At 39.3% G+C, this 21,459-nt stretch overlaps 3 protein-coding genes across 3 annotated transcripts; 1 reads left to right on the forward strand and 2 right to left on the reverse strand.

Moving 5' to 3' along the window:
* Window positions 1-219: 219 nt before the first annotated feature.
* Window positions 220-7,729, reverse strand: rdh12 (retinol dehydrogenase 12). The gene is made up of 7 exons (XM_026152645.2): window positions 7,570-7,729; window positions 6,863-6,981; window positions 5,625-5,780; window positions 5,423-5,527; window positions 5,089-5,298; window positions 4,605-4,794; window positions 220-1,246 (listed from the first exon to the last, which is right to left on the reverse strand). Exons 1-7 carry the CDS (start codon window positions 7,644-7,646, stop codon window positions 1,144-1,146), a joined length of 960 nt encoding a protein of 319 aa, XP_026008430.1. The 5' UTR covers window positions 7,647-7,729; the 3' UTR covers window positions 220-1,143.
* Window positions 7,730-9,978: 2,249 nt separating this feature from the next.
* On the forward strand, window positions 9,979-13,646 carry vti1b (vesicle transport through interaction with t-SNAREs 1B). The gene is made up of 6 exons (XM_026152090.2): window positions 9,979-10,230; window positions 10,327-10,385; window positions 11,238-11,432; window positions 11,876-12,049; window positions 12,632-12,693; window positions 12,849-13,646. The coding sequence occupies exons 1-6, from the start codon at window positions 10,122-10,124 to the stop codon at window positions 12,940-12,942; spliced, it is 693 nt and encodes a 230-aa protein (XP_026007875.1). The 5' UTR covers window positions 9,979-10,121; the 3' UTR covers window positions 12,943-13,646.
* A 1,054-nt stretch (window positions 13,647-14,700) lies between these two features.
* Window positions 14,701-20,100, reverse strand: arg2 (arginase 2). Its single transcript, XM_026152637.2, has 8 exons — window positions 19,701-20,100; window positions 19,532-19,604; window positions 16,839-17,013; window positions 16,555-16,714; window positions 16,324-16,418; window positions 16,127-16,231; window positions 15,846-15,982; window positions 14,701-15,734 (listed from the first exon to the last, which is right to left on the reverse strand). The coding sequence occupies exons 1-8, from the start codon at window positions 19,818-19,820 to the stop codon at window positions 15,547-15,549; spliced, it is 1,053 nt and encodes a 350-aa protein (XP_026008422.1). The 5' UTR covers window positions 19,821-20,100; the 3' UTR covers window positions 14,701-15,546.
* Between the last annotated feature and the right edge of the window lie 1,359 nt (window positions 20,101-21,459).

Below are 21,459 nucleotides of genomic sequence, written 5' to 3' on the forward strand. Positions count from 1 at the left end.
GGAGACGCAGGATTAAAAATGAAAGACAAAGTTGGAGAGGCAAGGCTGCGGAGATTGGACAACAAATGTTGAACTCAGGCCTCCCAGTTTGGAAGAAAACCACAGAGATGGTTTCTGGATGGAAGGAAGAGAAGCTTGGTGCGACAGATGAGTGCTAGGGATAGGGTGAGATGGAGGCAGGTGACCCCTAAAGGGAGCAGCCTAAAGAAGATGACAAACTTTTTAGTAATATTTCAGTTTTATTTACATAAAATGTAAACATTCAACTGGTAACATGAATGTAAATGTAGTAAAAGGCATGTTTTGACTTGTATAAAACACAGAATGTAAACTCCTGGCAAACCTGCATGTGAATGCTGCAAAGGAAACATGATTAAAGAGATCCTTATAAATTTCAAACTAGTTCTTACAGGAATGTGCAGATCGCACTGAGTAGGGGGTAAAAAAACAAACTAAACAAAAACAATCTTTGGAAATATGAATGTAATCTCAACTATTCGTTGTCTATAATAGAAAAAAAAATCGTATCTTGTACATCGACTATTAGAGTTATGACAAAATACATTTATGCTATTTAAGCAGTGATTTTGGCTCAGACTGTCGCACATGTTTAATACTTTAATAAATTTTAATCAACCTGGAAACGCTGTAAGAACCCCTGCAGTTGTTAAGAAATGCTGGCACTAAAGTCAAGCAATTTAACTGCGAATTCAGCAAAAATCATTTGGAAAAAACATAATACTTGATAAAGATGCTGGTCTTTTACCCTGTGTTGACTCCTTACTGTATCCTACAGCATTACAACACATCAAGTTGCTTTTTTGCCTACACTATTCACATTGTCTCACAAAAAATATAAAGTCGAAAAGGTATTTGTGTTTACATGATAATATGGTTGAGTGGTTTTGGTTTGAGAAGCTGTTGCAGAGCACCAAAATACTCAAGTTATTATAATGTAATTAATATATTATTACACAAAAAAGCAACTTCACATTGTAGTACCTCTTACTTAAATTACCTGACTGCTTATTAGGTAGGAAAGTACAGAACATCAAAACAATAATGGAATTAATTAAATCAATGAAAATTTTTAATGTTAAGGACTCCTTCGAGAGCTGAGATAGATGGCGGTCGAAAGCCTAATTAGTCCCACTCGATTCCAAGAAGCTCGCAGCTGACATCCCACAGTCTCCTCGCGGTCTCCGCACTTCTTCCCTGTGGGGCCACAAAGGCAGGGGTGCAGTCACTGAAATGAAAGGAGGAGGAGTGGTTATTACATAAGAACGTACTGTTTGATGCTGTGAGTCATCACCCTGGATACAAGGATCTCTTTTAGCTTGTGTAATCGTATAAGCATTATCTTTTTTTTTTCCCCAAGAAGCTTTTTTTTTAAGTCATAAGAAGTATCAGTTACTAAGATCCAAACATTGGATCCAGTGCTCGGTCTGCCTACAAAGACACCGAACATCTTTATGTGCAAAGTTGTAAAAATAAAAGCAAAGAAGCACAACCAACGCAATTGTGCCTTACAGCAAGAAGGTAGTGGGTTCAAATCCACCAGACTGGGGCCTTCAGGGTTCAGTTAGGCTAATTGGTGACACTAAATTGCCTGTAGGTATGAATGTGAGTGGTTGTCTGGCTTCCTGTGTTAGCCCTGCAACAGCCTGGCAGGGGTATACCCCGACTCTTGCCTTATGACAGCCGGAATAGGCCCTCAACCCTGAAACGGGTAAGTGCAAGAGAAAGGAGGAATGGAAAGATGGAAATAAAAAAAACACACAACTACACCCACTAGAGCTGAAACTGTGCTTCTCCTACTTTTTCTGGATTTGATTCGACAGGTTACTTTCTCCATGTGCTGAAATTCTGTGTGACTTCTGAAGTATTATTTTTTCTTCAGGTGTCATCAGGTAGTGGACATTAGTGGTTAAGATTGCAAAGTCTCTACTACAAAACAAATATTAAATCCAATCGGTACATGTGTCCTTATTTTTGATCAAAATTCAAAAAGTAAAAAAAAAAAAAAAAGTCAAGCTGCAAAGGGAAAAAAGAAAACCTTTAGGTTCACTAGAGTTTTGGCATTAGTTTACATAAAAAACATTCAGCTGCTCATCAATGTTACAATTATAGCCGAAAACAAACTGACAAAACTAATAGCAGACAAGCATTTGTACTTCTCACGTGTTCAGTGAACTTGCAAAGCAGGCTGGCAAAACTAACAGACGAATCAAGTAATTCTGGAATGTTCTTATAGAGGTAACACCTTCCATCAGATGTTTTGTGTGGCTGCTAAAAGTGAAACTGTGAATATTACATTGGCAAAATTGTTTCAGTTCACTGTTTTTCTTCTTCATTTCATTCCACAGCACCCTTGTTGGTTTAAGGTACATGGTTTGACTTGACCATTTCTTCCCTTTTTAGCGTCCATGTATTGTTCTTTTATCTGCATGCTTGTTTTGTGTATCAGACAACGTCTTCTAAACTTCCCATCATAGACTACCCTGTAAAATTTGTTACAGTTTTGTAAAAATTGTTGCAAGACGTACAGGTTTCAAACCATTCTGCCGTGTTAACCAGTTTAACAGCGCGGACAAGGTTCTGGTGTTGCTGTCTTTTTTTTACTCCGAACTTAACATTTTTGCATTTCTACATATTTTTTCTAAGGCAACAAAACAATTTATAACTGTTGTGGAATATCCGGGCGGACTTATGCAAACTTGAGTATCAGCTAATTTGTTAGGTACAGCTGTCCAATCACATAACAGCAACTCAATGCATTTAAGGATGCAGACATGAAATAAAATTTAAACTGAACATCAGAATGAGGAAGAAAGGTGATTTAAGTCACTCTGAAAGTTTCTGGTTGATATTTTAGAAACCACTGGTGTCTACTGGGATTTTCTATCTCTGTAGTTTAAAGAAAATGGTCCAAAAACGAAAGAATATCCAGTGAGAAGCAGTTCACCGAGTGAAAGTGTCACAAACTAAGCTCAGAGGAGAACTGCCAAATTGCTCCCAGCTGATAGGAAGACAACAGTAACTCAAATCACACTTGTTACACCCAAGGTATGCAGAAGAGCACCTCTGAGCACAGAACATGCTGAACCTACAGCAGCAGAATACCATACCTGATACCACGGCTATCGGCTAAGAACAGGAAACTGAGACTACAGTTTACACAGGCTGACCAAAATTGGACAATAGAAGATTGTTCCAATCTAATCTTGATTTCTGACGTGAGATTCAAAGGTTAGAGACAATATCTGGTATAAACAACATAAGACTATGGTTCCATTCTGCCTTATACCAACCAATAATGTGGCGTGGGGAATATTTTCTTGGCAGATTTTGGACTTCTTAGTACCAGCTGAGAGTTTAAATATCAAAGCCTACCTGAGTACTGCGGACCATGTCCATCCCTTTATGACTGACGGTATGTTCACTGCACTCTCACGTGAATATGGACCAAATGTTTCCAGCACCTTATTGAATCTATGCCATGAAAAATAAAGGCAGCTCTGAAGGCAAAAGGGGCTCCAACCTGGTATTACACACTGTCATCTTGGTGTATACAGAGCACCACACTAAGGATAAGTAGCAAAGGTTCTAAATATCCTCCACTTGTACACAGTGTTGGGTTTAAGTCAACCCTGCTGGTAAACAGAACCTGTTACTGAAAGCACACAGACACCAGTGTACATTTTACTTGCAAGGGGAGCGTTGGAGAGCAGTGCTGCGACTCGCCTGTCCAAGCAACTCCAACTGATTCCTTCGCTACAGCCCTTTTTATTGTCAGCAAGCAATCATTCATGGACATGCAATTACAAATACACGTGGCGTTCTTAAGCAGGCATATCTGAACAACATCAGTGTCTGTATTCTGTGTGTGTGGGTGTGTGTAGGTGCATGCGTGTGTGTTTCCAGCCATACTATACATAGACATACGGCCTTTCAATGAACTTAAACTGAGTGCAGAAAAGCAGATGTAAGCGTCTTGCTAAACTATAAAAACAGGGACTTGCAAAAGGCCATATCTCAAATGCACATTTAAAGGTGTGGCTCTTGCACTTTTAAGAAAACAACAGGACAGTCTGGTTTTTATGATGTCGAGACTGCTTCCTATCATCTCATGGTACACAAGTGCACACAGAATCTTATCAGACCCAATAAGGATATGATTTTTATCAGCATACAAATGATTATATGTTTCTAAGTACAAATGACAATATAAAAAACATTCACTCATACACACAGTGTGTGTCATTGTGGTGTGGACAAACTAGTTACCCAGAAATGCTACTGTAGCCTTTTCCAGCTTCCTGCCTACGTTTTAGGATTTTCTAAGGTCCTTTGACAAAAGTTGTGATATAATATTCATCTAAAAGGTCCCAGCAGTGAAAAATAAATTTCCTTTAAGTGTAAAACCAGGCTGATAAATTAATAACAATGACAAAGTCTTTAATGGCAAAACCATGTTGGAGTCACTCGTGTAGATTAAGGTGTCAAATGCTCTGTGGTCAGGATGGAAAGTTTGGTAGCACGAACAAATTATAGGTTGGTGCTTATACAGATTTTTCACTTCCTTTGTCTTTCTTTGGTCCTACCTGAAGTGTTTCCCAGAGATAGAGTGCAGTTCCTCTGCAATGGCACAGTAGATGCTAGTCTGTGCTCCTTCCCGTGGAGTTTTCAGGAACACGGAGAAGACTGTGAACAATATCGTCATCAGAGTTGAATGTCTGGTCAGGTCAGAGTTTACCGTCCCCGGATGAACAGAGTTCACTGTGACATTAGTTCCTGTGAAAGAAATGCACCAACTTTTTGTCACAATTTTATCAGCTTAAATTTTAGGTAAAAACATTTCTTCTGTAAATTTTCATGGTGGCTTTAGCGACATGCTTCCATTTCAAAAGCGTGTTTATGAAAGACTGTGTTGTCACATTTAATAGTTGAGTCTTCCATTTAAGAAGCCTCAGAACACCTCGTGATCACCCTTGGCACAAATGCTCGTCATTCCTTTCTCGGATATGAATATCACATAGTTTCTCCCACACTTTGTGTTGCTGGTTACAGTGTTTTGTATTTGTGTACCTTTGAGTCTGGAAGCCAGCTCTCTGGTGAACAGTACGTTTGCCAGTTTGCTCTGGCAGTATGCTAATCCGCTGTTGTAGCTGCCCTGGCTGTGAAGGTCATGGAAGCGGATCCAGCCAAAGTTGTGTGCCAGAGAGGAGACCACCACAATCCGAGCCGGAGCGCTGCGCTTTAAAAGCCCGATTAGAAGGGATGTCAACAGGAAGTGGCCTGCAACATGTAAGAATCATCCTTTCAGTGCATTTTATTTTGGAAATAACCGTCCCCACATTGGAGACGAATTGATTTAATTGCAACGATTCACTGATTCCAACAGGTTCCATAAAAGCCCTACCCAAATGATTGACTCCGATATGCATCTCAAAGCCATCGACAGTTTTCGTGTAGGGGCACATCATCACCCCAGCGTTGTTTATAAGGATATGTAGCTGGTTGACTTCTGAACAAGAAGAGAGCATCACACAAAAAAAACCTATTTAATAACCACACACTTGGGCTCTGTAGATGTGAGTATTAAAACGCTAACCTGTGCTCACCTCTTAGGAATTTCTGTGCGAAGGCTCGTATAGAGCACGTATCTGCCAAATCGAGCTCCCGGACCTCCACTCGTGCTTCGGGGTAACTGGCTCGTATACTGGCCGCAGCCTCCTCACCCTTTTCCACATCTCGACACGCCATGATCACCCGAGCTCCTACCAGGTGACAAAGAAGCAGCAACTAAACTATTAACAAAGAGATGAAGCCAAATAGAGGTTTGGTGTGTGGTTTGGAAGAATCAGATTTAATCCTTAGGGAAATTATGTAGCTGACCTGTTAGTCAGTGATGTAGAAAAGCATTTTCACTGATGACTCAGAGAACTTTTTAGAGAATGCAATTTATTTTTAAAGGCCAAGTAATTACTAAGTCCCACACGCAGGAAATATTTGAGACTGTTGAAAGATTTAATCTGTTACAATGTCATCCACTAAAAAGCATTAAAGAGTGACTTAATGCTGTAAGGTATAAAGTGCCATGGAAAAAGCATTTTCCCCATCCTGATTCCTCAGATTTTTTTCTGCACATTTGTCATGCTTAAATATAATCAAAACAGCTTTTAAATGATTATTTAATTTATTAATGGGGGGGGGGGAAGCAATCTAAACTGACCTGGCTGGAAGTGAAAAAAATAATTGTTCAATTCAGAACTAAAGAAGCCTCTTCACAAACTTTAAAGAAGTCCAGTTGCCTTCTATCTCAAATTCTTAAGATTTTAATGGCATGTGAGTCATCATCAGCGACAAACCCAGTCGCTAATCCTGTGCTTTCAGAATATTTAAGTGTTTTTTACATATTTCTTTAACATTTTGTTAACGCCCCTGAGTATTTGGACTGAGGTGAGAAAAAATGAATCATTCTAACTGACATGCATCAATCGCTTTCACTCGCACCTAATACATGAAGTTAGGGTTCAAGCTACGCTTGGAGGTCATGACCTCATAGGATTGAATTGTTTGTTTGTTTGTTTTTCTTAATTAAACCAAAATAAAACTTTATACCTGTTCCAAACCCAGACTGATGGTATATTGACCATATTATAATCAAACAACAAGTCAAGTATTTATGTGACTACATTTAAAGCGAGGTTTTCCTTGAGACCACAACAGCTAATTGTGTCACACCATGGTCCATTTTATTATGAATATTTTAAATGGGGCAAGGACGCTGATTTCAGTCTTACTGCTTTAAGAGACTGCTGATTTCTCTCAGCAGCAGGTTATGGGTTTAAAGAGGCACCTCGAATTGCCAGATCCAGGGCAGTCTCCTTCCCAATTCCTGTGTTGGCTCCAGTGATGAGGACCGTCTTCCCATCAAGACGAGTTGTGGACTTGCACACTCTTCCTGCTGCATATTTTCTGCACACACACACAAACAAGGCTGATTTATACCACACAAATTCTGCATCATCAAATGCAGCAGACAGCTCCATTTAAATGACTAGCAGCTCCTTCTGCAGTCTCTAAATGCTATGCCCCCGTTAAAGCTGGCATTGTGGTGAAACCGGGTTAATTATTCACACAAAAACTTGCATAGTGAAGTGTGCAAGTGGTGCGAAACACACGCCAGTGAGCAGGGCCGCCACATAACCAATAGCTCTCTCGGAGTGTTGTATGCATATATAACTCCTCCCACGCTCCGGCTGCTGATAGGCCCGAGCAGCTCAGACAGAAGACACCCGGTTCATCTGTGCAAGAAAAAAAAAACACCCTCCCACAGCTCAATTTTTCTATTTCATTGATCAGCAGCCTCGTGTGAAATCACCGTTAACGTAAAGCATTCACAATTAACGATCATGTGGCTTCATTAATCAAACTGATCCTCATCGTAATAACTACACCACACCACCTAAATGTCTTGTTAACCAAGTAATAACCTGCCCTGACATCCAGTGTTAAACTCTGCGTTTAAATTCTAATGACTGAGCGCGTGAAGTGGGCGCTTACCTTATTTGTGGCGCAAATAAAATCACCAGCAGCGTCACCACTCCGAGGCCCGCGATAATTAATAAAAGGAACATCATGCTATGGATCTGCGCTCCTCTGCCTCTTCCAGCAGGATGCTACCGAAGTGTAGGCGGAACAGCTGATGTCAAAGCAGGAATGGGGGTGCGAGCTGCAAACGGATGGGGTGATGGTTGAACCACGCGCAGGATCATGGGATTGTAGTTCGATGCGTGACAAGATGGCTACTGCTTAACAGGGTCCACTGAGTTTGCAGCTAGGGGCAGTGATTTTAAAGTGAAATGTCATAAAAGTAAATTAAGCTCATTTAGTTAATAAATTATTAACAACAAAAAGACAAAGACGGAGTCACTTGTTTCAAATGTTTCTAATTTTTTTGTTAAATGTAATTCATCTGCCCCCTCTTAAGCACGCACAGAAAGTCAATTTAATGATTTTTTTTTTTAGCCATTTGATAGCAGTAAAAATCCCCTAAATGTCATTTTAAGCCAGAAACTTAATCCATTTTGCTAAAATAAAGAAAAATCGAGGCTGCTGTGGGTCAAATTAATAATAATGGATTGGGTTTATATAGCGCTTTTCAAGGCACCCAAAGCGCTTTACAATACCATTCATTCTCACATTCACACACTGGTGGAGGCCACAGATACTGGGGCAGACTGACAGAAGGCTGCCATATCGCGCCATCGGCCCAACACCAGTAGGCGGTAGGGTAAAGTACCTTACCCAAGGACACAACGACCAGGACAGAAAGCCCGGGGAGCGACCTTCCGGTTACAGATGCGGTTGCCAATCCCCTGAGCCACGGTAGCCCGATTAGACCCTCATCTATTCAAATTGGTTTTAGATGCACCACTCTGGTCAAATCAAGGAAAATTGCGGTTTTATGTAACTGTAGATGCCATCGTTGTGTATTTTTTTTTGTGGGAAAGTGGTGATGGACTTCAAAGGGGACAGTTCTCGCACATTGTTGCAAGAACTGTCTATTTTTCTGCAGAGACAGCGATCTGCTGGTCTTTTAAACAATTAAATAGTAAAAGTGAAAGTGATCAAAGCGAATGCACCAAGGTAATATAAGATAAGTTAGGATAAGAGATAAAATAACTCTTTATTGTCATTGCACAGTCCTAGTGCAATAGTACAAGGAATTTGGAAACTGTCCCCCCTCGATACTAAACACAACAAAACACAGGTCAAGGTCAAGTTTATTTATATAATGAACCTCTGAAGTGCCTTTTTGTGTGCCATGGTGCAGTTGGAGAACCATACAGAGATACAGTATGTCAGCACACTTTCAATGTAGCAACAGTAGAAGACAATCAGCAGTTCCCCCTTCAGGTCCAATTTTCTGAGGATTCTTAGAAAATGGACACATGGTTGGGCTTTCTTTTCAACCGCCGAGGTTTTTGAGCTTCATTGGGAGTCTGTGTCTATGTGCACACCTAGGAACTTGAAACTGTGTGTTTTAAAGGTATCCTGGCCTCCTCCTAAAGAATTTGGTTTCAGGTTAACAAGTGATTCTAAACTGGTTATGTGAGATACCACTTGAAGTGTGTAGTGTTATTCTTACCTAACTGAGATTAAAACGCAAATCAACACAAGGGTTGGTGGGGTCATAAGACTGTAAAGGCACCTAGGCTGCCATTTCAGCAAATGTGGGGAACACCTGTTCTGTGGTCATTCTTTTTTCCTCCTGCCTCGCAGACCTCGCAGGACTGTCTCCAAACCATTCCCCTCTACCATCTTGTAAACCTTTATGAGGATGTTTTTATGACATAGTAGTGAGGGCAGTGTTAAACAGTTGTATTTGTTATACACGAATATATATATAATAAATCCCGAGGTTCATAATGTGCCATTTTAACTTTCAATAAGATACATTTTAATTATTTTGACAGTGATGTTTTGATGGCTTAGGTAAGAACAAAACAAAACAATAAACCCGAAATAATACTCCCCCTGCTCTCTGAAACATTAATCAATGATTAATCACCCATTTATTTAGCTAGACAGGCTATTTATACATTCAAAATAGATCTGTACTTTAAAATTTGTTATAGACGCTTACTATGAGGAAATTTCTCCATCTTCAACAAGGGGAACTCTGAATCCATGTAGTTTCATTAACAGAATAAACACAAACATTTCCCAAGTAGCTCGGTTTAAAAACTACATTTCCCAGAAAGCCCTATTAACGTCGTCTCTGTAGCGCCGGAATGAAATAATCATTAAATAATTATCCAGGTTATTTTAAAACACGCTTTTCACAACATTTCACTATTTTGTTTTAAATTCCTACATAATTGTGTTTTTTAAAATATTTTTTCAATTTCATATCTAGTAAAAATAATGACATTTTAGTACGTTTGCGTTTTGTTCCGGAGTTACGACGGTCAGTCGAAAGCCATCCGGAAGAAGAATCCCGAGAATCTGATTATCGTCATAGCAAAACTAGATACCTAAACTTGTGATCATAAAAAGTGTTGTATTTTACAATAAAAGACAAAAATAATTTCACAAGAAAGGACATTTAAATGACACGCAAAATGTCGTCGGAGGAATTCGAGAAGTTGCACGAAATGTACCGATCGTTGTACGAGGAGCTGAAGCTGATGCCAGATAAGGCTCAGAAATCTCACGGAGGTAATTGCTTGCTCATAAAGCCCAGATCAAAATAACTACGCCTTAGAATGTAAGTTATGTGCTTTTTAAGTAACACTTGTACTGTCACTCCTGCAGAGGAGAGGAAGAGGCTGGTGAGGACCTTCGATGAGAGACATGGGGAGGCTGAAGAAGTGGTGAGCTGTTTATCTTTTTCCCCATTACAGCTAGCTAAAGTTCACTTGACTACTAGCTATGACATTTTCATGTGAATACACTTAAATTGAGGTTGAAATGAACTTTTAAAGAAATTTTCCACCAGGGAAATAGTGAATTATCAAAATAATACACGCGTTTGTTGTGCAAATAACACTTGTTCAATACAAAATGGAAACATAGTGTACGTTTTACCCCCCAAAAGGAATTTTTCGCTTGTCCAGTCTTTCTGGTAACCACAGTGCATTTCAAGTCAAACAGTGAAGTTAAAAAAACCAACTTTTATTCTTTTCATTTTGTTGACACAAACCTTTTATAATTGTTATTCCATCTTTTAACATCAACATATTTTAAGTAGTCATTTAAGAATTATGCACTGCAAATTATGTCCCACAACATATGTGCAAACCTATTACCAATACCTGTTTAACCTGGAAAAGGACGGGACAATGAGTGACATGGCAATGATGATGTTTCATGATTGAGTCTTGTGCTAGCACCAGCGTTGGATATTTACTTATACATATTTTGTTTTTTTCCTCCAAGATTCTGACCTTGTTACCTATATTATTAAAATCTGAGTGGTGTTTCTAATATGTTGGCCATCACGTGTATAAGAATAAAATCGAAATAGAAGACCCTCTAATTAAATTTAGTATTCTAAGTATGCCCCATTTTTAACTGTGCATGAATTCAAATGTCACTCAAATGTTCTGGCTTACGAAGGTTAAGCCTAAACTAGTAAATAAATTGATAATATATGCTTGTTTCTATAGAGTAAGATCCTTTTCTGTCTTTTTCTCAAACAATAACATTTTCTTGTCTTTCTCCAGTTACAAGGAATGGAAGAGGAGCTGCGCGTTGCCCCTCCGTCCTATCGAAATTCAATGAGCACAAAACTGCGTATGTACCGGCGAGACCTCGGCAAGCTTCAGAGGGACATGAAAAACTCAGCACCTGGCTTTGGCTCCTCGTACAACACAGTGCCAGGAAATCATGGCATCTACTCTTCACAAAATCAGCACAGTGTGAGTTAGGGGCTTTGGGGTGCTTGGGTTTGCTGTTGCAGACGTGTGACAGGCCCCGTCACGCGTCTGTTTCGATGCACAAAACATTATTTTATGTTGCTGCTGTTATGTCAAACTGCATTTCTAGGGTAAGATTTTTTCTGGGTGTGTGTTTTTTTTTTTTCTTCCTCTTTTTGCTGAAGAATATCAGTGCGCTGTAACATAAGAAAAAATGCAAATAGGAGACACACAAATCAAGAAAACATCTTCATCAATTTGAAACCAAATCCTCTGAACTTATTAAGGCTTATTTTTCAGCAGCACTTACAGATCCAGACTGTATTAGACTGAGAAAAATGTCAACCCTGTTTCCTAGTGATCGTTGTGGATGTCTATGTAACTGTATTTCCAGAATAAATCTGCTTAAACTTGGTTTCATTTGTCCCTTTTCCCCATCTTTGCAGACACACCTGCAGTCCCAGAGAGCATTGCTTCTTCAAGGTACGGATGCTCTAAATAACGCCAGCCAGAGTATTGAGCGCAGCCAGCGCATCGCTGCTGAGACGGAGCAAATTGGCACAGATATCATCGAGGAGTTGGGAGAACAAAGGGAACAGCTGGATCGAAGCAGAAACAGAGTGAGCTGAGAATCATTATTACGCTTGTATTCTTGTACTGTGCTGTGCAAAAGTCTTTAGCCACCTGTGATGTCTATTTGTCACTGACCTATGAATCGTTTAAGCTTAAAAAGGCACCTAAATCAAATGATGAACCAGTGTTGATGTGTCTACACGTGACAACTTATCACAAAAACACATTATTAGTTTCTAATTTTTTAGTTAAATATGGAAAAATGCCAAATATAACACAGTTCAACAGGCATAAAATAGTATTTTTGCACTAAAAATGTGATTTCCAAAGAGCTACTAGCTGTCAGCTTGACATATCTCACTATCCTGTGCAGTCCTTAAAAATTTTAATGTAACTAAAACTTTAAATATTAACTTCCAAGCTCATTAGCATTTTAAAAACTCTGTTTTTACCTTATGTGCTGTATTTTCATGCATGTTTGCACGTTTTAATAAATCGATGCATATATTTCTTTCCTTCCTACAAAACTATAAAGAAACGAATAGTGGCTCAAGACTTTGGCACAGGACTGTATGATGACCTGAGATTAGTAGGTTTGTTAAAACGCTTCTGTTTTGTTGTTTTTGTAGCTTGCGAATACTGGAGAGAACCTGAGTCGTAGTAGAAAAATTCTTCGTGCCATGTCAAGGCGGTAAGTGCACCCTACAAAGACGTCTTACACCACAGTAGTTCCTTATTTTTTTGTGTGCGTCTCATGATCCTGATGATTGGGGTCTCTTTTAAATGTTCTTGGAACATTTGAGCACAGTGTAAGCATCTTATTGTTGCTTCTTTTCTGTCTTACAGGCTGGTGACAAACAAGTTGCTACTGGGCATCATCATTTTAATGGAACTGGCCATTCTGGGTGCTGTGATTTACCTGAAGTTTTTCCGAAAATGAGCAGACTTACGTTTAAGTTGTGGATCCAGGGCAAACTCAGACTCTGTCTCTACTGACTATCCAGTAGCAATAATAACACTGTCCTGCTGTTTTCAGCTATCTGTGTCTGTGATGGCAATGAAGGCCTGAACTCTGACAGGGCATTCTGTCCATTATTTGATGTGAATGGCAATTTGCCAACTTGCTAATGGACCAAACCTACAGAAGCTCTTTGAACTTAAATTTGCACTGTCACTTGATGCCATTGATGTCCTGCAGGATGATGATCTGGACTTGTCTGCTGGCTGTTACAGATCCCATGGATGATTCTTTGTAGCATCTTAGCTGAGTCAGAAAACAAGCTAATTGAGCCCACATGTCTCTCTGGGTGAAAGCACTTGTGAAATGTGACTGAAAGTTCTAGAAAGCTATGAGTCTCAGATTAGGTTACAAAACTGCTCAAATTCAACTGCTGATGTATGAATATCTTTTACAATATGATGAAAAAGCACCTAACAAAATACTTTCTTTTCTGTGTTTAAGTGGTTGTGTGCTTAAAAAAAAGACTTAAGTTTTAAATGAGATATATCAGTGAAATAAATTAATGCAATGTCTTAATACAGTTCATGCAAAATTACTGTACGATTCAAAAATCACTGTTATAAATAGGTTTTTGGTTTCCGATTTGATGTCTTTTGCAACATTAAAGTTGATCTTTAACCTCAGTTTGCATCTGATATTTTTAAGGAAGGAAGCCAAACAGTTAAGAAAAATACTCTGTGGAAGCCCTGATCAGGTAATAAAGGGTAAACAGCACCTGTTACCATAGAGTTGATTCTCAAATAACTGACCATATGGTGATTTCCAGTGGTGTTAAGGGAAACGGTACACCTGCTGCAATGTTTTTCTATTCCATCATGCCCGCCTGGTGTGTTCTAGAGTATACAAACAAGTTTGGTGACCTGGTTATGTATGACAGGGACATTGTAGAAAGAAGGAAATATAATTTTAATGTGTTAAAATATTACCTTCGAATTTCTTTAAATCCTTTCCATCTTCTTAAGCACAAAGGGAACATTCTAGGGTTTTATAACCTAATTTAAAATAAATCTCTTTCAATAAAAAGCCAGGATGCTGTATAAAATACAAATGCGAACAGAATGCAGTGATTTAGTTAAAAAATAATACTCAGATAACTTTTCCATTTTTTTCCGTGCTCACGTGTCCAACAACGAAATATGGCAAATATTTTCAGTGTGACATGATTGGATTGCAGGCTGGCTGGAATATTTTCAGTGTGACATGTTTGGATTGCAGGCAAATATTTTCAGTGTGACATGTTTGGATTGCAGGCTGGCTGGTTTAGCACTTTCGAGTAGGTACGGATACATATGCTACTGTCATACATACAGGGTGTGTTTGGGTATGGTCTTTCTGAAATACGAAAGATCTTACCCGAAAAATACTATGTTCCTGTGCTATTTTTTTTTAAAGAATTAATATGACTAATATCTTTGGTAAATCCCCAGCTTGGTGGGGAAATGTAATGATTTCTATTTAATCATTCTATTTCACAGTGGGGCGTGTTGACTACTCTTCCAGTCCAATGTACACCATAGAAGAGTAACCATGAGGTTCAGGTTTAGGTTAATTAACGTGACATGTGGTAGGCATTCATGTTCATCCTCAAGGTGATTCTTTGGTTCTTCATTTATTGCATTCATCAATTAAAGCAATATATTACTTTGATCACAAAATAATGAGGAGATAAGACACACGTAGAAACAAACAAAAAATTTTAATCATATTAAAGGAAGACCAAAATAGAAGCTCTTTGTTACAAGGACAATAGTCATTCAGTAGCCAAATTAAACTAAACATAGATAACAAGCCATACTTTAGTTCACGCATAATGATTCAAATAGTTATTACTTTTTCCAGGGATGCTGAAATAGTGGTGCACAAATCACTATAGTCCATGTATTGATTCACAGTAAAAATACAAAAGTAAACTCTAAAGAAAATACAGTAACTACAACTATCACAGAAGTGATAGCATACTTCTAGTTTTAACTAACTGGCACAGCCACAAAACAGTCTAAAGTAGACTGTGAACTTCAATCGTCCATACTCAATACTTTTTGTACCGCTGATGCACGCTAATTCTCTCATAAACCAAACATGATAGATACTTGGCAGCTGTGGCAACGCACACCTAAGATTAGCCACCCACCCATCATTTCTTAGCCACTTATTGGAGGTTTGCAGTGTGCTATCAGAGATAGCCAGACAAGTTATTACACATAATAATAATAATAATAATAATAATAATAAAATAAGTTAGTATTGCTGTATCCCCAATAGCTGTATTGGTGTCTAAATTCTGTCAAAGACGTTTCTCAGCATTATCAATATGAAGAAAGATTATGCAAAGCCCTTTCGTAGTTTCATGAATCCCGACATAATTTAGCTTTCAAAGTGAAAGACCAAGCAGCAGAAAAATAGAAAAAAAAAAAGCTTTAAACTGTCACCTTTCAAATAGATATAGTCTTTGCAGTATTGTATTTAAATCTGTGGAATGGTCAGGGATGACAGTGTTGAAGTCCATAGCTTTGCTTCATGCCCTTAGAGGCGAAGCTCTGTGTCGTTTTTCCCAGGGGGAATTTCGTCCATGGATGTGTGAGCGCCTTCTCTCGTCTGTCCCAGTGATGATGCAATGACATCAACTGCTAACGTGGCAGTAGCCTCCACAGCTTCAGGACTTGCCCCAAGGTCAGGATTTACTTCTACCATGTCCATGACTGACAGCAGACCTGCACACCAAGATGATGACAAGTTAGATTCGAAAGCCAGACAGTCAAAGACCTTTAAGAAATCTAGAAAAGACCAAAGGAAATGAAAGCCATAACTGTAGTGATCTGTACCTGTGTTATGAATTTCCTCTGCAATGTAGATTCCCTCTCTGTAGGTCAGACCTCCATTTACCGGTGTTCCTGTGGCGGGAGCGAGAGACGGGTCGAATGCATCGATGTCAAAGCTCAAGTGTATTGGTCGTTGTTTTCTGTCAGGATGGTAATAAAATTCAACATCTCAGTTCAAACATCTATAACTGTTTTTTGTATAAATTAAAAATTGAAAAATTAAGAACATTTTTAGTGTTATCATTTTAAAATCTATTATAATCACAATCTATTAATAATAATACCTTGCCAGAAGATGGTCGAAAGTGACTTCCATGACCCTTTGGATGCCTAGTCTGTCGATATCTCTCATGGTGAAATACTGGATACCGAAGCTCTTGAGGAATTGGCTGCAATGCACAATTTTAAAACACATCAAGACCTATGTTTCAGAGTGCACCCCAGTTTCGTTTACTAAAACGTTTTAAATCTAAGTACTTACTACTCCCCAGGGTCAACATCCCGCAGTCCAATGTACACCAGGTCTCTTGAGCTGAGAAATGGCTTAGTCCAGGAGAACCCAGGGATATCTGGCATCTGGTGAGTGAAAAGAGGTTGTTTAATATGTCATACAGGATACTAAAAAAGCAATAATACTTTTTTAAATTAACAGAATCCCTTTTGTAAGTAGTGTTTTAATATATCTTTAGTGAAGCTGAATGTTTTTCCTCACCTTGTCTTGCAGCTCTTTAAGCATGAATGCCACAGGTTGGCCATGGAGGTTTCCTGAAGGGGAGGTCATAGGGGTATTGATATCTGCATGAGCATCAACCCAGATAAGGCACAGGTCAGGATTATGCTGGGCATGGCCGCTCACTGATCCAACAGCAAGGCTATAACAGATGTAGAGCAGCTTTAAAGATATCTGTGCAATGGATTCATAATATTAATACAAACACTGGACTTGTTGTACAGAGTAGGCTATCTTGTAGTATTGCCAATATTTTCTGTTCCTACCTGTGATCACCTCCCAGCATAAGAAGAGTGTGGCCAGCACTGACAGCATTCCTCACTGCTGCAGACAGCTTTTTATTTGCTGCACCCACAGTCCGCGGGAACTTTACATCCATGTAGGGCTCATCCTCCTCCAGGTGTTGGAAGTTCAGATCCCCAAAGTCATGGACAGAAAAGTCTAAAAACACAACAACAAACATCCATACATTTAAACTACTTTGCGCTGTGTCACATTTGCTGCAGTTTAAAATGACTCATTGAACGGGAGTGCACTATTTTCTCAGGAAATCTGAACAAAGGAACTGGTAACCTGACGGCTTCAAACAGCCTGAGGATTTGTAATTAGCAGACGTGGTATGTGCAGGTGTCAGTTAGGCAGCCTACATAATCCGTAGCTCCCGTGACTTAACATGCGTTTGTCTGACCTTGCACTCTCATGGGTTTGAGTCATTCAATGCCAGTGGAACTAGTGACGGAGCACTTTCCATTAGTCTTGTTTCCCACATCGGGTCAGGTTTCAGTGACTGTAGTTTGCCTTATACTACGTGGTTGCAGAAGATTTAAAAGTTTAGATATAGACAGCGAAGTAAACAAGTGAAGTGTTTCACCATATTAGGGTTCATCCAGCTATATGAGCCTTGATGGTAGTGTAGTATTACTCTGCTGATCCAAGGGTGACCAATGCGGTTCATGACCATTCGTAGACAGGACAGGAATAGCCCTTGTTTGATGCAACAGTGAGCATCTCTTGCAAGACAATTCATAAGTTTGTCAAAGGGATGAGCTTTTAAATTTTAAATGCAAGATTACAAGTGCTATTATTCATATGTAAAGGCATGTTAAATGTTTATAAATGCCAGTGATTATTGGTTTGATTATATCTATATATTTTTAATTTAAACAATTTGTACAAATTGACAGGAAACCTAGAGAGTGTGAAGATGTAAGAGTACATGGCAGCTACTTCTCTTAGTGTTTGGTTTCATGTGTCCTCCTCTGTTAGTGACATAGCAGCTAGATCTTATTTCATTGCTGCCAATTTGGCCACCAGGGAATTGATTCCTGGCCAACATTTTACATTAGATTACATATATTCAGGTTTTATTTTACTTTTTATAAACCACCTTGTGATAAACATCAAGGTTGTTACTATAAAACTTACAACAGTATCTTTGAGATTCAGCAACGTAAGAACAAACTGATGAGTGTGTGTGTATATATATACACTCATTTGATACAGTTCAAGGTATTTTGGACAATATAGTCATATGTAATTGTGCAGATCCACTTAGTGGCCATACAGAAACTGAAAGTAAGCCAGTGACGCACTGTATAATGTATGTGTAACACAAAGGGAGCGCTCTTCCCTTTGCACAACATGTTTACACCTCATGAGCTGATGTGTGGAACAGAACAAACTGGATTACCTGGGTAGTTAGGTAAGGGAAGTTAGGAAGTTACAACCTAAAGGCCTGCATTAAGCTGCCATTGTCACACACCTTCATTGGTTTTTCTGTTATATTTATAGAGGCAGGAGCAGTTTGTGGTGCAAATGGAGATTCTGGTGAGCTAGGAAGTATCACGACAGCAGATTTCCATTTCATGTTACTTTTTGGGCAAAATTTCAAGACATTACTTTGGACATTTTGAGTATATTTATTAAGCATAAAACAGATTAATTTGAACTACCTTTACTACAATAATTAATGGAGGCCATCATGATTTACATTGTGTTTGTTCCATGCACAATATTAATCTACATTAACCTGATCACTCCAAAGGTAATTAACTATGTCTGGATCACAGATAGAATTTAAGTACCCTGGGATAGCTGTGACCTTATCATGGCCTGTTAAGAACTGGCAGGCCCTCCTCTCTTTATTCATGAATCCTTAGTGGAATTTCAATAACAATGGCACTTCGCTGACATGCGCACAGAGGGGGTTCTTTTCACCTGCTGTGCCTTTCACGTTAAAGGTACCACTTCTTTTCACACCGGACTGCGTGGGAGTTTTCATTTGGACCACATAAAAAGTAAAAGTGTCTGTCACTGCAGTGACGAGATAATGGAAATAACACCGTCATCTTCATTCTGGGCTCTTACGAGCATGTGCCAGAACGGCGGTGGGGGGTTGGGGGCAAGAATGAATGAGCAATAGGTGTAATTTCTCACGAGAAGAGCGAGACGCCGGCGTGCCATGTTGACAGTTATCACAATGTCCGCCTGTATTGTCTCGTCTTTCCGTCCTATGCATGAGTTTGTAGCCATTATACAATAACATTTCGACGAGGATTAACATCAAACATCGGAGAGGATGTTCGAGGTTTCTCTCTTTGACTGCCTTTAATATGGCATTAAACATGCACAAATATACATTCGGGAGCCTATAAATAAGTCTAGTTTTACATCCTATTTTATTACACGACGTTTTATCCTGTAAAACTAATGACGAAAGCCTCAAACTGGACTCGCGCGTAAATCACTTTGTTCTCCGAAACATGTGCACCAAATCTCTCTCATTGGTTACATATCATTTGTTTATATTTACTTTCTCCCGATTATGTAACAGACTGACTGACGACCGAGCGCTGAAGATATGTCTGTCTAAAAGTCTGCCGGGTTAAGCTGCAGGTTACACCCACCGACAAGTTACATAACCCAGCACCACCGGCAGCTCCAAGATTACGACACTTACCAAAATTTGAAAGCCTCTCCATGAGCCCCGCATCCCTGATGACTTTAGGGCCATGCTCCACACCTCTCTTTTTCTGTAGGGAAGAAAACATGGGAGTTGTTAAACTGTTAAAGATGATAGGCTCTTTAAAAGTAATGATAATATTTTAAAAAAAAACTCAATATCTTACTTGTCCTTTTGAAAACGGAGCGCCAAGCACGGCCACCGAATGAGCTCTGCTTTGCTGGTAAGTATGGTTGAAATGACGGGAAGAGTGGGAAAGACGGGAAAGTGCTCCTCTCAAAGCCATTCTCGGAAATTAAAAGTCGCCCCGGTCACAATGAAACCGACTCGGAGTCTGACGAAAGCTCAGTGAGATGTTGCGCCCGAGGATGCTGAATGTGTCGTTGGTGCAGGAGAGGCGGTCTTTTTGACTCGTCAATCTACTGAATATTTATGAGACTGTGACTCCGACAACGAATACGAAGAGATCTCCTCTTAATTCAGTCATAAAATTAAAAAAAAAAAAACTCTGCCACCTACCATAAAAAGCGTAATTTCTTTTAAGCGTTTGCAATGTGTTATGAGCTTTTATTACCGAGGCAAGTCTTGATATATATACAGCGTCTGACGTCAGGTTGAATGACACACCTTCGTAGTAGCCAATAGCAACTATGGAAGGAAGTGGGTTCGCTTTTAGGCGTGTCCTGGAAACTGATGTGGGCCAAGGGTGTTTTGTGAAATGTTGGGACGCACTGCTGCAGTGTCATCAAAGTGGAAATTTCCACAGACGCAGCGTAGTGTAATGATCCGCTTGTTTACATTAAACGCTCTTGACCGAGGTGTTTGTCCACGCGTGTTCTAAAGCTCCTGCCAAAACATATCCCACTTGATTTCTGGCCAACATAAAAACATGTTATTATCTGGGTTAGTGTATTATTACGGGGTTTATCTTTCACCACCGCAAGAAATTTCACACTGTAAAGCAATAACAGAATCTCAAGTGCAAGTTATCATAGGCAATTAACTGAAAGTAAAATGGACTTAAACAGCAAAGATTTCTAATAAATATAACGAGCGATTGTTTTATTATTTATGTGTATTTACTTGATGAATTGCAGTTAGTTTATAATTATAATTTTATTTTACAAGTAAAGGAACACAGTGCTTCGCGGACTTACTCTGTTTCCTGTCGTTAACGTGAAACTGCGGTTTATTACTGTTAATTCGTTGTTGTAGTCTTGTCAAGCTATGATGAATCCACTATATTTTATCTTTATGTACTCGGGTTTTCTTCCAAGCACGATGCACGGCGTTCAGCTGAAATTATTTACATCACAGGCAACACAAAGATAGCTCGGAATCATTAACATGGGCTATTGTGGGTACAAAGTAGTGCATTTCTAAACTTCAAGCCTAATTGCAAATCCTAACCCTAATCCTCACCTTAACCCACCTAGCGGTTCTAGGCGAATCAAGTGCAAGTTTTTCTTCTGACGTCATTAGCCCACCTCAGATGCATGACTGTGGCATGACTCAGTGAACAAAAATGAACATACTGTACTACGAAACAGAGGTTAATATTAAGGTAACTTCGCGATTAACCCTGTGGTGTCTGTACTATGAAGGAGGTTCACGTCTTAACAGGGTATATCACTATGGTAACTAATGAGCAAGTATGAAATCCCTGCCTACTTCCCAGTCAAGTTTGCAGAAAATTGCCTCACCATTCTTGGTCCCTTTTACTTTCCACACACAGATGTGTGTGGAAAGTAATAAATTTTCACTAGCGTCTAATTTTTTTGCGTCCAAGATAACTTGATCCTATGATCCTAAAGCATATATTTGTACTTGCAGACCGTAGGGCACATAAAATTTGGACGCAGACACCCAGGCTAGAGCTGGGGTAATATAAACTAAACTGTCATTTAATAAAATACTCGATTGTG

This window comes from Astatotilapia calliptera, chromosome 19 (assembly GCF_964374335.1).
Source record: "Astatotilapia calliptera chromosome 19, fAstCal68.1, whole genome shotgun sequence".
NCBI lineage: Eukaryota > Metazoa > Chordata > Actinopteri > Cichliformes > Cichlidae > Astatotilapia > Astatotilapia calliptera.

Bases quoted from the DNA above. Each gene is read 5' to 3' on its own strand.
- vti1b (XM_026152090.2), top strand. From the start codon at position 10,122: ATGACACGCAAAATGTCGTCGGAGGAATTCGAGAAGTTGCACGAAATG. The intron at 12,050-12,631 runs GTGAGCTGAGAA...TTGTTTTTGTAG, and splicing joins TGGATCGAAGCAGAAACAGA to CTTGCGAATACTGGAGAGAA. The intron at 12,694-12,848 runs GTAAGTGCACCC...TCTGTCTTACAG, and splicing joins CTTCGTGCCATGTCAAGGCG to GCTGGTGACAAACAAGTTGC.
- rdh12 (XM_026152645.2), bottom strand. From the start codon at position 7,646: ATGATGTTCCTTTTATTAATTATCGCGGGCCTCGGAGTGGTGACGCTG. The intron at 6,982-7,569 runs GTAAGCGCCCAC...GTGTGTGTGCAG, and splicing joins TTATTTGCGCCACAAATAAG to AAAATATGCAGCAGGAAGAG. The intron at 5,781-6,862 runs GTGCCTCTTTAA...GTCACCTGGTAG, and splicing joins CCTGGATCTGGCAATTCGAG to GAGCTCGGGTGATCATGGCG.
- arg2 (XM_026152637.2), bottom strand. From the start codon at position 19,820: ATGGCTTTGAGAGGAGCACTTTCCCGTCTTTCCCACTCTTCCCGTCAT. The intron at 17,014-19,531 runs GTAAGTGTCGTA...TTGTGTTTTTAG, and splicing joins GGAGAGGCTTTCAAATTTTG to ACTTTTCTGTCCATGACTTT. The intron at 16,715-16,838 runs GTAGGAACAGAA...CATCTGTTATAG, and splicing joins ATGCTGGGAGGTGATCACAG to CCTTGCTGTTGGATCAGTGA.